Below are 17649 nucleotides of genomic sequence, written 5' to 3'. Positions count from 1 at the left end.
GGTTGTTTTGGTGTCGCTAGACAGAGCATATATTGGCTAAGTTTGCTTCAACTTACAGTCAGATTGTGTTTTAGAGGATTTTTTTATGTTTTCATGCAAAGGACAAGTGTGAAAGAGTGTATAGGACAGGGTGATATAGCTGAGCTAAAATTTATCACAACAAAATGTTTGATTTCAGTTGGTATTGATAATTATCAATGGCATTTTAGTAAACAACCAAAAAAGCTTTCATTTGAATTGAAAACCCTTATTTAACAACTTAAGCCATTTACCAACATATACAGGTAATGAATTTAAAGAAACAACAAGGAAAAACACACAAATAAAAATTAATGACACACATAATTAAAAAATAAATAAGGATACGAAGGCAATTCACCTTGAAACACATTAAATAAATAAGCTGTCTTACTGTGTGAAGTTTACTGAAGGGATATGATAAGATCTGATAAGATAATTTTGTCTTTTCAACAGATTTTCTTCCAATAAGACAATATAGAATTAGGGCCCGACCAATATGGATTTTTTGAGGCCAATGCCGATTCCGATATTTGGCAGAAAAAAATACTGGTAACCGATTAATTAGCCGATTACTTTAAAAAATATATAATGAATAACATAACTTCTTTTTTGGTCCCTTAACACTTACAACAACAAAGACATGAATTATAGGCAGAACATTTTACTGTTTTACATCCTGCAGTATTTGCTTAATTTTCAAGTACAAAACCATGCAACAAAGCCTTAAACCTCTGGGAAATTACATAACCTTAAAAATGTCAATCTATAAATGAGTTATGAAGTACATCTCGTCTTGTACTTCCTGTTGCTGCAAATTAGAGGTAGGTTATAGTACAGGCAAAGCTACTGGCAAAACATTATTTATGCAGTCCTCTGATGCCCTAGAACAACAAATCACCTTTTCTCTACTCCATTACATTTTTTTGCCATGTTGTTATGACTCATATGAACCAAAATTAAAAACCAGAGATGCCTTTCTCAGATGTCAAACATGTCATCTTTGACAGAGTTGCATTCTAAATATATAATGGTCACCAGTAGTTTGACACCAATGTTATTCCATTACAACACACACAGTGAGTTGCTGTTACACCTTGTGTCACATTATAGTATTTTCTGACAAAGTAAAACTAAGATCGGCATGGCCACCTCCCATCTGTGTTCACGTCGCTTCTCCCTAAATGCTACTCAACACGCAGCTGATGGAGTAATGAATGGTCGTTCTGTACTCTCAAATGTTTTGGATACCTACTTTATTTCTGCAGTTACTTACTGCCTTTTATGTTGTTAGCTAACGCTATGCTAGGTTGGCATAACTACAACGATGTTACTGCTAACAGTAGTGGTGCAACGGATCATCATTGATCCGTGATCCGTTCGGATCGACGTCATCGGCACACACATGACCCACGGATTTCTGAAAAAAAAAAAAAAGTTGTGCTCTGTCCGCACGCAACTTGTGGCGAGCGGAGAAAGGAAGCGAGCAGACGGCTGTGGCTCAGGTGGTAGAGCGGGTCGTCCAATGATCGAAGGGTCGGCGATTCGATTCCCGCTCTCGCCTAGTCATGTGCTGTTGTGTCCTTGGGCAAGACACTTAACCCACCTCGCCTCCAGTGCTCTTCACTGGTGTATGAATGAGTGTGAATGTTGGTGGTGGTCAGAGGGGCCGTAGGCGCGGATTGGCAGCCATACTTCCGTCCGCCCCAGAGTGAGAATTGTTGTATAAGCGCTTTGAGTACTCCGATGAGTAGTAAAGCGCTATATAAGAGCAAGTCCATTCATTCAGCAGACATGGCGAGTAGGGCCGGCCCGAATAGTGGTTTCTGGCCTCCGAATATTCGGGCCCTATTAAAGACAAATATCCGAATATTTGTTCCGTCCCATAACGTCCAACGGGGGGGGGGGAGCGGGAGCGGGGCTTGTGGCGGAGACGGCCCGAATATTCGGATCCGTTCGTCTGGTCTCGGGTCCAAATTTTGCCTTCGTTTTGTCTTCAGTTAAACTGAAGAATTCCCAAACAGTGGAGGTCTTCAGCATCTTGTGTTTATGCAACGAAGTGAAGCGTGACGTCAGAGTCAGCAGCAACCTAGCCATTCGGGTGGTGTTTACAAACACGAATGGAGGAGCAGAGATGAGCCGAACACGACGGGATGAGCCGAAGTCGGCCGAAGGCGAAGGGAAGAGACAGCTCCGAATATTTTCGACATATGTGTATATGTCATAGACAAGCTGATCCGAAAAATGATCCGATCCGTGACTCTTGATCCGAGGACCGATCCAATCCGTGAGTTTAGTGATCCGTTGCACCACTAGCTAACATGAACAGACAGGGAGTAACTTAACCTAGGTTAGCACAACTTTAGCAATGTAACATAAAAAAAGCATGACCAACGCAACGAAGCATGCGTCACTCATCATGACACATGGCAAAGAGAGTTAAACTGAAACAGGAGACATGTTGAGTCATTTTTACTTTCACAACATTGTTGTAAACTTACCTGTCGGCAAGCTCTGCTCAGCCCACTTCTGTAATGTTGCCTGGCAGTAGCTTACTAATGTGTATTACTGAGAAGACAGCAGTGAGGACTGAGGATTGAATGGACTCAGAGCTTCATGTACTGGACAAACGGTGCAAGGACATCATTCTGCATGACTCCAACGCTTAACTGCATTTGCTGTTTAATGAAAAATTAAGAATATATCGGCATTTATTTGGCAAAACTCTGGCAGATGATGATTATTTTGAAAAGGGCTATAATCGGCCGATTTAATCGGCCGGCCAATAAATCAGTCGGACCCTATCATCAGTCATATCCTTGCAGTTCCAGTTTCCTCATTTGTTGTGTAAGCAATTTGATGGCTGTCACTGTCTCACTGTTTACAATGTATGCAGTGTTCCATTTATTTATTTTACTTGATCTGAGGAACAGTTCAGCATTTTGTGAAATTAATTGAGATGAGATGAGGTGAGATGAGAGGATGTCTGAAATACAGAGCAAGAATCAGGAGTCAATAACCCAACTTGGGGATAAAGAGTAGAAACAGGGATAGAAAAACTTGTAAAACAATACATGGCTATTTCAATAATATGCTTTGTCATGTTTGCTGGTTTAGATTTTTTGTCTTTAATGAACTATAATATTCTTTAAACAAATATATGAGCTCAGACTAATACCTCCAAATTTTGCCACCCTACGCTTCATTTTGCTTCCTGCTGGTAGTGGGTAGAGTGCCTGTATAACCAGAGTGGCGACAACTGGGGATTTGACGCCATTTTGTTACCATTCACTCAATATGGGACGCGCAGCGCGAGGTGCACATTCACGAAAAATAGCCATTTGTGGATTGCTTACTGATTTCAAGACATGTTTTGGACAAAATATTTTACTGGCTTGTTTTGTCTGGATGTCCAAGGTTGGATTATGGCCGTTTTTTGTGGAATATTTTCATCTGTGACTAGTTTTGAGCCTTCAAAGGTGAGTTGTGCTGTTTACATTATTTGCTGTTTGTTGGACAAATGTGTTTATATTACCCACTGTGGTAATCACATCTGAAAGTGGTTTATACCGACGGATTCATGAGAATCTAAGCTTTCCGTGGGTGTATAATGTTTCTGTCATCGAGTTTGCAGCTTTGGTAAATTTAGCAAAATACGTTTGCACATACGGCCGCTGAAGTTTAATGGGGTAACCCGTATTTCATGCATCTCCATGCATGAAAATGGTCGAAGTCAGAATAACCACATCTGCCTAAAATCACATCAAACTTTTCTATCTGTCATTCACCCATACATCATAACATGAAATTACATACATGGGACTAACATGGCACAAAAACCATGATGAAGTCGGTTTCCATCCCACTCTCCAGACTTTATTTTCCCACAGTTTCCTTCTTTCAGGATCACTGGGAAACCGAAACATGTGGGATCCCTTCTCTGACCGATTTGTTCACCCAAAGGCACAACAGTCCGTCATTTTTCTGGTATTTAGGGAGCAAAAAAAGAGCTAGAATTACACTCTGCGGTGTAAACAACGTTAAAAGGAAAACCCAGCTTTCATGAATTGGAAACAAAATGGCGCCTATACATCACGTGACCAAATTTTTTTGGACCCGTCATGTCGCCACTCTGGTTATACAGGCACTCTAGTAGTGGGTATACTGCGGCACAGTATACTTGTGGTGACCCGAGCTTACGTTATCAAGTAGAGAGAAAATACAACTAAATTTGCAGATAGATTTCAAAAGCAGATGCTCAGATTTTAACAATAACAAAACAAATTCCCACGTTTAAAAAAAAAAATACAATAAACTAAACTTAATGAGCCCCAGCTGTCCTAATTATTCTCATGGAAAACTGTTTAGGCTATGTATCAGTTTTGTGTACAATACACAGCATGGGTATTGTTTAATAGACAAGAGGGAAACTACAACAGAAAGTCTGTAGTGATATTACAGAAATACACTATATTTCTTATTGCAGCATCACCAATTAGGCCAGGGAGACAGTAGGAATACTTAGTGTCTGTTTCTTACTTGATACAGCATAAAGGCTTTTTCAGAGCCTCAGCCAATGGAGCTGCTGTCAAAGCAAATTAGAGCAGGAAAAACACAGAAGAGAAGTCTCCATCCTTCTCCTCCCTCGTCTCCACACCTTCTTTCCTCACTCTCCCTTCAACTTCCTCCTTCTCCTTACTATCACATATTTTTTACCCTGCATACCCTATCTCCTCCTCCTCCACTCCCTTCCTGCATCTCCCACTGTATGCCATCTCTTCTCATTTACCCAGAGACTGAGCAGCACACAAACACACAGCATGAACCACCGTGATCATACAGAAACAAACTGAAGTTTGAATTAGCATTAGCAAATGCAGGCTTGCGCGCACGCACACACACACATGCACACACACACACACACATAAAATGATCAGTCAGGGTACACCGGTGACTCCTCTGTACATTTGTAGCAAACAAAGGAGACAGCTTCACCTTCATAGTATGTCTGTGTATGTGCACCATTTGCAGAATAAGCTACACACCCACTACAACCAGAGGTGGTCTACACAGAAGCAAAAATGGGTATGTGTGTGTTACAGGGATAAAAATAAGCTTATATAGTCCCATTGTGAAAACCCACCTCCCTTTGGAGTTAACGGTAGATTAAAAAAAAAATCCCCTTAGCGTAAAATCCTGGTTTAAGGATAGGGTGAGATTACATTAAGGTTAGGGTTGGTATAAGTCTCCAGGAAATTAATATATGTCAGTGTAATTTGCTCTGAAGTAATGGAATCATGAGTGCGTGAGTATTTTTATTGTCATCAGGGGAAGCCAGTGCAGACAACAGAGGTTCAAGTTACAGTTCACTAAGGGCCTCATGCCAGACACACACACACACACACACACTTACAAAACAGCTCTCGTGACAGGTCTTCATAATGGTAATACCTATACTTATTACCAAGACAACAGAGAGCAGTTCATTAAAGGTCCTATAACGTAGAAACTGGGATTTCCACATTTGTTTAGGTTTTTTTTTATTATAAAGTGGGTTCAGGTGCTACTCAGTCCTGCACACACCTGAATGAAGGTGTGTGCAGGACTGTCTGGACTTTCGTAAGGCTGCAATGTCATGATATAGTCACTCTCTGTTTTACTGGGTATGATTTGCAGATATTTGTAAGATAACTAGTCAAAAGATCATGTCAGATATCCTCATCACCAATCTCCCTAGGATAAACGATGTCACTTTTACAATTAATGTGGACAGGGTTTGTTGCTATAGATATCAGCTCGTCAGCTGCAGATATTTGCAAACTATAAACTAAATATTGACTAGCATTAATACCATTTCCAGATATCCACAGTGTAATTCTGATTAGTATTATTTTCTCCTTCAAGATATCTTTAACAATGCTTGAATTGAATTATCTACACTGTCACTTTCACATACCTGAAAAAATGTATTGGATTAAAAGAGCTGACTCAACCCTTAAGGTGATGGAGTTCACGACCTGAGCCTGACCCATATCAGTGTAACACTAGCAGGTATGTTTGAATCCTAATGCACTAGTGTAGACTGGCCTTGTTTTTGGTCAACTAGAAAAATACTAACTGCATTCCTTAGCCAAGCCAGAGTACAAGGATTGGCAGAAAATAGTCCATCATTTTCATTCATTCATATATATATATATATATGTGTGTGTGTGTGTGTGTGTGTGTGTGTGTGTGTGTGTGTGTGTGTATGTATTTGTTGTTTATGTTTGTTAAGTTTTTGTTTGTAGAACTCCAACAAGGTCATTTTCAGCACTGAATATTGTGAAAATATTTTCTTCATTAATGAAAATAATTGTCTGGACTGTTTAAAGTCAGGATATAATAATAAAACATGTCAATCACAATATGTCCAACAGTTAAAAATTCAAGTGTATTTCTATTTAACAACAATTCAGAATTTATAAATCTTCAATAACCAGAAAAGACAGGAGCTGGGGAATTTCATTTTTGGCATGTGTAATTGATTAATCAACTTTCTTTAAATTGACTTTTTTTTTAAATGACTCAATTGCAACAACAATAATAATAATAATAACAACAATAACAATAATTCAACCAATCACAGTGGCTATCAAGAGAATTATCGTCCGAGTTTCTACACATTACATGATATAGCCGAATCATTTCTTGTGGGGAAAAAATAGACCATAATTGATATGGCAGCGACTTGTAGAAACTTGATGGGTATAAAAGTTTACTGGAATGGCATAACACAAAATAAAACTTCCAAGAATGTCCTCCCACAGGCTCTGTGTGCTCTGGTAATTTTGTCAATTCAAATCGAAAGAGTGAAATAAACTCGCACCTTTAAAGCAGTACAGTGGAATTCCATGGCTTCAAGTAAACAACCACAGGGTCGCCACAGACTCACCATAGACCCTTTTTAGTCTCCAGTCTGGCCGACGGTGAGCTCCAGCTCAGCAGGAAGCTGCGGCCGGGCGGGGTCCCGGTGCTGAAGCTGGATCCCTCTGTCTCCGCTAATTCAACCCTCCGCTCCTGACCTTCTTGCTACAGTAGTTCCACGGGCTCCAGTCTGCAGCTGAAGGAGGCGCGTCAGTAAATCCAACCGGACAGAAGGGAGACGCTGACAAACAGGGAGACAAACAGGCAGTGTGTTTCGACGTGTAGCGGCGAGTGCTGCTGCTGTTCCTCTTCTCCTCTGTCTCCCCGGCTGTCTGCGGCCGTCCTCCTGTCGATGCACCATGAGCTGTACCGTGCTGTGCTGTACCGTGCTGTGCAGGACGGGGCAACACATAGGCACAAAGGCAAAACACGGCCATCCAGGCAGCCACGCTCCAGCGGGACCCGCCTCCTACCGTAATGCTCCAAGCAGGCAGCTGGTTCAGGAAAACGCCGTCATCTAAAACAGCTTACCCCGTTTTAGAGTTGTTTGGCTCATTGCTAATTTGCATATTAGAACAGGACTAAGCTCAGCAAAGTAATTTAACAGGGTACGGTGTAATAGTTCAATCTGTTTGTCTCAGTAATTTTCATATTCTGCTTCACACTACAACCATTGCAATTCTCTCAATAAAAACTAACTACTTTGCACATTTAGTCCTTTTTTTCACGTCAATATTCCATCCTGACATTATTAAACATCTGATCTGGTGTGAGTATGCCAAATGGAAAAACCCTCTCTGGTCATTGATATCATCTCCAGAACAAGTAATCAAAACTACTTGTCAAGACCTAGAAATTGTTTAAAATTTACATTCATTTCCACATCTGTGTAACAGTACTGACCACCTGTACAGGAAGAATGTTAAATTATTGCCCTGTCTTATAAATGTATAAAATTTATATGTTAAAAAACACAAAAGTTGTGGCAGTGCAGTGGACAAATCTTAAATAGTAGTTTTTTATTGAAAAATTGCAGTTAAGGTTATCTCTAATTTTTACAGTTTTGCAAAGTCATCCCTCGGGCCAAAATGGATCCTCTGGCTGGCTGGTTTTGGCCCGTGGGCCTTATGTTTGACACCTCTGCTCTAGAAACTCATTTCTTTATATCAAAGTTACACATTTTGTCCTTTTCTCCATTAAAATATTCCCTTGCTGCCTTAAAACGGCTTTGAGGCTTGTATGGATATATGAAGTTACCACTTCTCTCTTCACTTAGCACTCCTCACTTGCTGCAGCTATAGCACACCAGTTCACTCATTAGCCTGCTCAAACATTGTAAAACTACTCAAGGCTATTCAATAGCAAGTTTTAATATTTGAGTCAAGGTCACATGGCCTATCAACAGGGGTCCCTCAGGGGTCAGTGCTTGGTCCCTTACTCTTCTCTCTGTACAACACCTCACTTGGTGCAAAGATCCGCTACCATGGCTTCTCCTACGACTGTTATGCTGACGACACTCAGCTTTTCCTCTCTTTTCCACCTGACGACACAACAGTTTCAGCACGGATATCAGCATGTCTGGCTGATATCTCCATATGGATGAAGGAACGGCACCTTCAGCTAAATCTGTTTAGAGAACACCTAGGCACTTAATCCGACTCCACCTTAGGGGTAGAATAATTCAGGTGGTCCAAAACCAACTACTTATTTAGCACTGACAAAGTCGAAAAAACAAATTTAAAGGGGGGGGGGGCTTGGCACTTCTTCTGCGACTTGATGGCAACACCTTTGACCAATCGCACTTGAAGCACTTTTTGCACTTACTAAAGGTTTTTCCTTATGTCTGAATTCTTGCTTGTGTTGTACGTCGCTTTGGACAAAAGCGTCTGCTAAATGAAATTGTAGAATTGTAGCAATACATGTTTGAACCAGAAACTGATTCTTGATTCTGAAGAAGAGAGACAAAAGCCCCATCCTGGAAGTCGGTCTGTTTAGTTCCTTGGCTATATTACAGACAAAATCCCGGATCTCTGAGTCTGTGTTTTTGGTCATTGGTACACTGCAGTTTTAAGGTGGAAATGATCAGCCGTGGTGTTGACTGATTATTTTACTCATATGTATTTCAGCATGTTAAAAGAACACTATATGGAGATGCTATTAGGACCATGCAGGCTTGATTTTCATTTGAGGGGGTCTGTAACACCTTTACTGTTTAGCTTAAGAGGCTGATGATACCTTTTAAGGGGCTGTGGATCAGGTGGTAGAGCGGGTTGTCCAATGATCAAAGGGTCGGCGGTTCAATCCCCACTTTTACCTGGTCATGTGCTGTTGTATCCTTGGGCAAGACACTTCACCCACCTTGCCTTCAGTGCTGCTCTCATGCTGGTGTGTGGTGGTTGGAGGGCTGTAGGTGTGGATTGGTAGCCATGCTTCCGTCAGTCTGCCCCAGGGCAGTTGTGGCTACAAATGTAGCTTACCGCCACCAGAGTGAGAATGTGTGAGTGAGTGAATGAATAATGGGTCCATTGTGAAGCGCATTATTATTTTGTTCATTTGTTCAATAAATAAGGTCTCTTGTATTCCTCCTGTGTCAGCACACCCAATTCATTTTATGGTCAGATCATATTTGTGCATTTTCAGGAATAAAGTTTTGGAGCACAAATAACTCAATTAGAGGAAACATTGTGATCAAATGATTTGCAAGTGAAGCAAACTGGCACTGTGCTTCTACCTAAGAGTTCACCTTGGAGAACTTTAATGTGCAAATTTGCACTGTTGACCCCACTGTAATTATTTAACGGAACAGACACCTGGAGAGTCCAAAAAGGAAGATGAATGCCATGAATGTCATGTCTATTGTGCTCTTTCACTGAGCTGTGCAAGTAAAGTCCACTGAGCTCACCTTTATCTGGTGTGGGTTGGTTTAGGTGAAGAACCAAACTCTGGGTCCTTATTCATCTTTAGGCAGGTAGCATTATTATTAAATTGACTTTACTGGTAAGTTGATTGTTGGAACATGAAGCACATATGATGTCATGAAAAACAAGTCACAATTTCAGGCTCAAATGAGACAGATGACATGTTCATGTTAAAATAAAGGATGATGAGCACATACCTGGTGATGTTGGCTTTTCAAATAGTCACAGAAATGATTGAATGGATCCTCTATCATTTTCAACACAGGAAGCATTTGAGTGGAGGTGGTTTTAAAAGCTGTTCAGCTGACAACTGTCCATATAAGATAGATTGAATCCTCTATATCCGACAGGAAAACTAAAAAAAAAAAAAAAAAAAAAACTAAGTAAGTGTAACAGATTAGTAAGAGCAGTGAAAGCTGTGATAATAAATGTCAGGAATCCACTGACCAGGCTAAATCTCTGTTTCACAGCTTTGAGACCTTCAAGCAAAACCTAGCCTTTTCTCTTCAATACTATTTAATAGGCAGGTAGGATATTGTGGAATTTCATTACCCTGCATGAGAAAGTCAGGGAAGCACACACATCAATGGTTTGTGGCAACAGTATAGTCTCACTAATAGACAGTTTGAATGGGGTCAACTGTGAGACTTAGGGGAGCTGTATCAGTTACACTCAAAATGACAGATGAACTCAAAGCTCTGCTGCTCACTCTGTTCACTGAGAAATGCTGACCGGGGAACTTCTGGATGTCACATCAGTGTGCTACCTTGGATGTGTTGGATGTGAGCACCAACACCATCAGTCACATTGGCAGCCAATCAGTTAGGCAGGCAATCGGGTGAGAGTGAAAATTGTGGATTGGTGCTATTAAAAGCGTGCACACCTGCTGTTCACTTAACATCTAAGGTCTTTGTCAACTTTGTCAAGGTTTCATTATTTACAAAAAGCCAGTTAGGCAAAGTTTTAACTGAAACGTTGGCCTAAAGATGGACCAGCAAGATGTAGACAAAACAATGTGAAAGCCACCTGAAAAAGGACTTGATTTTTCATACTGCTTACTTCTGCAACTGAACACTTTGCTGGCTGATGCTCCTGCAGTACATATACAGATAATTCAGTCTCTGTAGAATTGCAATAGTTGTGCCTTTGAAAACTCATACATCAACTTCTCATTCCGGACAGGCCTTTTTATAGTTGATAAATGCTGATAATAACTGGCATCTGACCAGAGATGAAGTTGCAGCAGTGCTTGGCATTGTGATAAAGTTACTTGTGAGGTTGACGGGATTTCAGTCCTTAGGATTTGTTATAATTAATCAGTTTTATTACAGGAAACCAGAACAAAAATAAGGAATGAGTGTGCTCTAAAATCTTAATCTTTTTCAACAAGAAAATCGTTCAGCAGCTAGGCCACTGAACATTACAAAGGCTAGCAAATGTATGACCCCTGCCTGGCTTTCGACGGTGAATTGGATTACACACTGAGAAAGTTGCTGAGCTAGTAGCTGGCTAGCGAACTAGCTGCTAAACAAACAGCTGACAAGCAACGGAGGACTGTCGCTCGTCAGCATTGAGCAGGATCTGCAGTACAGTTTTTGATTGCGATGGTTGGACTGTAAACAAGCCTTGGCTCATGTTTTCTGTGAAGACAGTTGCTCAGAGCTAGCCCCTGGAGTTAACCTGCTAGCCTCTGCCATTGGTCAGTCATCTCAGCAGTCATTCTCCCTCTCCTCCACTATGTGTGTTACAGTTTTCTTTGCCACAGGAAACAACAACAGGCTCCGGGCTGCAACCTACCGCACTGAAAATGTTGCCAAATATTTAGAACGTGCAACAAGGCTGCTCTGCAAGTTTTTTTTCTGTTGGATTATCCATTTTAATTACACATCTCCGTGCACACCTGTTATTTTTTGAGGGAACACTACAATAGGGAGGATAGGCCCAAAAATTAAGCCTTTGACTTCAAGTCATAATGCAAAGGTCACTTTTGGTATGGAAATACCTTAGAGTCATATAAATAAATTTATTCTAAGACACAAGTGAGATCACACTTTGTATCGAAAATAAACAAGTTCTTTCAAAAATGGCTGCCAATGCACCGAAAATACTCTAGAGCCCAAATCTTTGCTTCTGTTACAGGTATAATGACAAATTTGGTGTCAAAGTGTACATTTTTGGGGTCAAGAAATTCAATAAAATAGGTTTCAAGTTTAAAATACCAACAGTTTTCCCCCTTACCATGACAATTGGGGGTAAATATGCACATTTTACATAAAAAATTAGAGTGACTTTACTTATCTTTTCCTTCAAAAAACTTTAGTATTTAAGCAGTGTAGCTACTTCTGTACATCACATTTGTCCTAATGCACCAGGGGCTGTGACAGCTGCTGAAGGTCAAAGGTGACAGGTTAACACTTCGAGGTTCATGTGACTTTCTCATTGAATAGAAACATGTTTTTAATGTTAGATAACTAATAACTAGCTAGCTAGTAAATAGTTATCTACATTATACCTAGCTAGCTACTAACTAGTTAGTTTCATTACAACTAGCTTACTAGTAACTAGTTAACTTCATTATAACTAGCTCGTGAGTAATTAGTTAGCTTCATTATAACTAGGTCACTAGTAACTGTGATGAGATGGAAATTAGCCATACAGCTACAATCTCTTGTATTTACATGGAAATGTACATTAATACAAACTGTCCCATTTTAATAAAAAATGAACATAAACACAAACTCGTTAGCTTCATTGTTATTGAAGCTAGTACGTAGCCTATATTTTGCTAGCTAGTTAGTTAGCATCATTATTTGATACACTTTTGTGAATGCCTGTTAATGTTCATCTATCGTTCTCATGTTAAAGTAACTTGATGTCTCATTTGAGATTAACTATAATGGAATGCCATGACTGGAGTTTATGCTTCCTGTGTCAGTCTGTGCCCCAGATTGAAAGATGTGTAGTTTTATATCTGTGTTTTGTATTTGCTGCTGCCTATCTTGGCCAGGACTCCCTTGCAAAAGAAGTGCTTAATCTGAACGATTTCTCCTGCTTAAATAAAGGTTATCCCTTTAGGATGTAACTTGAAAATGGTTAGAGATAAAGGCAAACTGTAAATGAGAAAAATTATTAGTATGACCCAAAGTTTGGGATGGGAGTAAATTCAATCATCTAATTTGCATATTATGACATCACCAGGCGGCGGACATATGGATTACATAACTTTATTGATGTTTATCGATCAAGATGGCATTATTTGGCTCAGAATTTGTCAGATTCCTGTCTCCACGATACCCAACAGGCTCATCAAAATGTCTGATCCACTTGTGATACTCTTCCTCATCTGTCAAGCAAACCCAGCCATCATCATCGACGTCATTTATGACGGGGCCGTGAACGCCACTGCGGCCTCCACCGTTATTATCAGTGCATTTTCTCCCGTGTCTGCTGCTATTTCCGCGTTTTTTTGCATCCCCACTATCCCCCTCACCATTAGCGGTGTTTTGACCACCCCTGCTACCCCCACCACGTCCCCTCCTGCCACCCCGGACCCCGTGAAGCAAACCATCGGCTCCAGTACGTGCTGCTTGACTGTCATGGCGCACCGACCCGCTGCTGTTATGCATAGACGCAGCGTCATTTTCTGTCTCACTGGATGACTGAACATCTTCATCAGAGGGTAAATATTCCTCTTCAGAATCTGAGTAAGCCATTATTTGACAAAGTACTTTGTCAGCGTTGACCAGACCTTTCGATATGGTGAGTTTTCTCGCTCTAAAATGCGCCGTCTTGCGCTCTTTTACGCTCCGACTAAGAGTCTCGTCTCCTCGGTTTTCAAACTGTATAAACTCCTGAACTTTGAATGAAAACAGGCCCACAAATGGTGCTCAGATTGAAGTTCCAGATGTCCGCCATCTCCTGGTATAAAGTAGTAATTACATGAGGCACTATATTTGAATTTATGGCTTGTTATGTTCAGCAATGTTGCTTGTCGCAATATTGCGACTTTGGCACTTAAAGGGTTAAATTAAAAAACCAAAAAAAAAACTTAGATTCCTCTTCATCACTTAAACTGAGAAACAATCCTGAAAGATTGCAATCATGTTAAAAAAAGAAAGCTATGGATAACATATAGGAGTTGAAGGTATTAGGGGCTCTGCCTGAGTTTATAGTAGATATTAGTGGTGCAAGGCAGGATCCAGTGCAGCTGATGAGTCAAAATCCTGTGACGTGGCACGGAAGATGCAGAAATGCTATTGCATCACAGAGGCTACTTCACCCATCTAAACCATAGATGTTACCACTGTTCACAGAGTCGCCTACCAGCCTCACTATGGCTTGGCATGCAATGAAAGTCCTCAGACAAACAATTAGCTACCTTAGCCCAGGTCAGACAGCCATGCTCCAGAAATTTGTCCTGATTCTTTATGGTGTATCTGAGGACAACATCACAGCTGTGGATGATGCACAACTCTCCCTCTTCTTTCACAAAGGAAAAGACTTTGTTCACATGCCATCAAGCACTGATGCACTTCATCAGCACCCTTCTTGAAGCTTATCGGGTAATGCAAATTTGTATAGGAGAATAATATAAATATGGCTAACAATAATGGAGGGCCTTGGTATCACTAATCATTTTTCTCTTTAGAGTGGGCACGTATGGGGCAATACACTTGACAAGTACCATGCAACAGTCTTGGCAACTGATAAGAGGTTAATTTCAGAGCTGATGTCTTGCTATTTCCCATAGTTTTCTTGATAACCAAAATCATTTCAGTTCTTCCATCAATAGCTATGGCATTGCACTGCAAAAACTGCTTTTAGAATTCCATTTTTCTTTACTGTCTGTTTTGGTCACACGATACACACAGGAGTACTTGACTGCAAAACCCTTGTTTTTGATGACTGCAGTTATGCGACTTGGCATGCTCTCCACCAGCTTCTGACATTGTTCTGCTGTCACAGCAGCCCATTCCTGTTGCACAAATTCTAACCAATATGCTTTGTTTTTGGGCTTGTGGTTCTCCATTTAGCATTTGATGATTTCCACAGGTTTTCAGTTGGATTTAGATCTGGTGATTGAGCAGACCAAGACATGGTTCCAATGTTCTGCTTCTCCATCCAGGCTTTAACGGATCTTGCTGTGTTTCAAGCGGCATTGTCTTGTTCGAAAATCCAGTCATTGGAGGCAGGAAAGAGTTTCCCAGTTAACGGAAGAAGACTGTTTTCAAGAGTAGCCTCAAACATGACCTGGTTCATTCACCTTACTTATTTATTTTACTCTGTTAAGCGCCTTGTGCTCCTTTTGGCTGTTGGAAGGCGCTTTATAAATAAAATTTGATTGATTGATTGATTGACCTTTTGCACAATTGCATTTGTCCTGTTCTACCCATACTGAAACAACCCCAGATTGTCACTGATCCACCCCCATATTTTACTGTATGGGCAAGACAGTCTGTAGGTTTCACCTGGCTCCCTCCTAACCAGTAAGTTGGCTGGAGTGGGCATCAACTGAAAATTTGATTCATCCCTGAAGAGAACCTTAGCCCAGTCATCAACAGTCCAATTCTTGTCATCCCAGCAAAGAGAAACTGGGCTTTCCTCTGCCTTTCATTGATGAAGGGCTTCTTCCTGCCCTGTGTGATTTCAGACCAGCTTTAACAAGTTGGTTTCTGTAGACAGTTGCATAGTTGATACTGTTTTGGTTACTGAGTGTTGCCGTACTCAGAGTAAAATCTCACGAGATGGTAGAACGTGATCTCGGTGTGTATTCACTAGTAATGGATATGTCAACATGTTCTCCCTGTGAGCTCCATGTTAGTGTTAATAAACACAAGGTTAAACATTCATTCGGACTCTCCTGTGAATGAATCTACAGTTTCCAACCATCCTTGTCCAACAAGTCCCATTTCTCCACATCGCCCACTCATTTCTAAAAAGTACCTGGAAGTCTGAGGAAAATTCCGGACACACGAACGGATGAGTGACGGTCATCTGGTGGGTAGAAAGACGTTTCCTGTAGCAGTGTTTCCCCTAGGTTGAGAATTTACTTGTGGTGGTGGGCCGGGCGGTGGAGGGGGATGTCGCGGTGTTTGATAAGTGCATTCAAAATAATCTAGTCAAACTGGTTTATGAACCATGTGTTATTTATTGCACATAGATACAACTTAAGCCTGCTGCAGACTTGCTTTAACACAAACAGAACCCAAAAGAAAAAAAAAAAAAAAAAGGGGGGGGGGGAAAGCTATTTCAGGCTACTTGCAAAGCTGACAGTTTTTGTCAGAGCAGTGTATTTTTCTCTGTTTTGAAAAAAAGATCTCCAATGCCTTTCTGTATGGAAATAATTGGGGGTCAGGTCCATTTATGCTGATGTGCATGCATGCAGCAAGATGCTCCCCTTGCAGCCTGTTCCTCAGTTCAGTTTTGATCTAAAAGAGAACAAAAACTTGCATAACTGTAATGCAAAAGAGCACAAGAAAATTAACTGAAATTATTCACATTGTGCTCTTATGCATTATGGTTTAAATCACTTACTCTGTTCATTGCTGAGAAATCTCTCTCACAATTTACACTTGCCACTGGGATGATGAGGGCTGCAGCAGCAAGTTGGGACAGGCAGGGGTAGACGTCACCCCATTCATCGTACTCACTGGCCAGCAGTTCCAGGATTGCTCCTTGGCTTTTGTCCTAACCAGAAGAAGTTGACATAAAATAGAAAATGTCATTATGGAATCCAGATTTACAGAGAATCCCTGAAAAAAATAATTAGAATTTGAGTTTAAGAAAATAAATAAATAAACATACAATAAAATTCCATATTTTTTTCACTGATTTTATTATTAAAAAGTCATCTGTTTAGCAATTACAGACAGTTAAAAATAAATATTTTGAACAATATTTATTTATGAATATTTAATAGCAAAATGAAGTGCAACAGTGATTGCCTTATTAGCCAATGACGGGAAACTTTCACTAGGAAAGTGAGTTTGTTTATTTGTTCTGTCGCATGTATTTTTAAATGAAGAAATACAGAATTTTCTTGCAAGGCCACGTGTCCAAGTGGACTTACTTTACAGATGCCTTGTCCAATAACCAGTCTAGCATTACCATAACCCACTGGAGCCGCGAACAGGAGAGATAACAAATAGGAGCACTGTTGTTGTGAACTGGGAAGCTAATGCTAGCGACGGATGCTAGCCGCTACGGCTAACACCTTCTTCCCTGCTCGTTAACGCTCAAGGCTCCCGCTGTCAGTGACTGACGGCTACCTTTATGATATCGTTGCTGTTAAACACAACAGTGCGTCTTTTCAGACATTTAATGATTTCAATTTAGGGGATGAAAATGTATTAAAGTTACTTACTTACCTCTGAGACATTCGAAGCAAGAAGGGCTGTGCAACGCTGCAGGTGGTCCAGCTAATGAGCGCTTAACAAGGTGGGTCGGGCTGGCGGAATACACGAGCGCGCGCGTATGTTGGTGTGTGCGCGCCTGCAGTGAAGCTCAAACAGCTCAGTGAAGCTGACCCCCCAACCACAGAAAAAATCCAAGCAAACAGGCTGAGTGGTTAGTGCCTCGTTTGTGCTGATTTGTGCCGTTAAAATTTTCGTTTGTGCTGCTATCATTTTTGAGATATTAAAGATTATTTTTTAGGTCATTCAGAGGTCATCATCCCCCTAGGTTGCTCCAAAATGAACCAGACTTGTCTACTTTTTTAGTGCTTCGTTTGTGCTGATTTGTGCTGTTAAAATTTTCGTTTGTGCTGCTATCGTTTTTGAGATATTACAAGTTTTATTTTTGAGCGATGACA

At 40.7% G+C, this 17649-nt stretch overlaps 1 protein-coding gene and 1 long non-coding RNA gene across 4 annotated transcripts in view; both read right to left on the bottom strand.

The window, feature by feature from the left end:
- Nucleotides 1-7492, bottom strand: part of dok4 (docking protein 4) — a 159172-nt gene extending 151680 nt beyond the window's left edge. The window contains exon 1 of one of the 3 annotated variants that reach the window (XM_051942535.1): nucleotides 6950-7492. In XM_051942535.1, coding sequence (XP_051798495.1) covers nucleotides 6950-6952 — 3 coding nt within the window. In that variant the 5' untranslated portion in view covers nucleotides 6953-7492. Of the gene's footprint in view, nucleotides 1-6883 lie in introns of all 3 variants that reach the window. The other 2 variants (XM_051942524.1, XM_051942514.1) reach the window with 2 other exon arrangements.
- An 8472-nt stretch (nucleotides 7493-15964) lies between these two features.
- Nucleotides 15965-17318, bottom strand: LOC127532085 (uncharacterized). The gene is made up of 3 exons (XR_007939343.1): nucleotides 17207-17318; nucleotides 16374-16526; nucleotides 15965-16267 (listed from the first exon to the last, which is right to left on the bottom strand). It is a non-coding gene; the product is annotated as an uncharacterized LOC127532085 (long non-coding RNA).
- Nucleotides 17319-17649: the final 331 nt, after the last annotated feature.

The sequence above is a fragment of the Acanthochromis polyacanthus genome, chromosome 2 (genome assembly GCF_021347895.1).
Source record: "Acanthochromis polyacanthus isolate Apoly-LR-REF ecotype Palm Island chromosome 2, KAUST_Apoly_ChrSc, whole genome shotgun sequence".
NCBI classification, from domain to species: Eukaryota; Metazoa; Chordata; class Actinopteri; family Pomacentridae; genus Acanthochromis; species Acanthochromis polyacanthus.
This window is presented reverse-complemented; position numbering and strand designations above follow the sequence as displayed.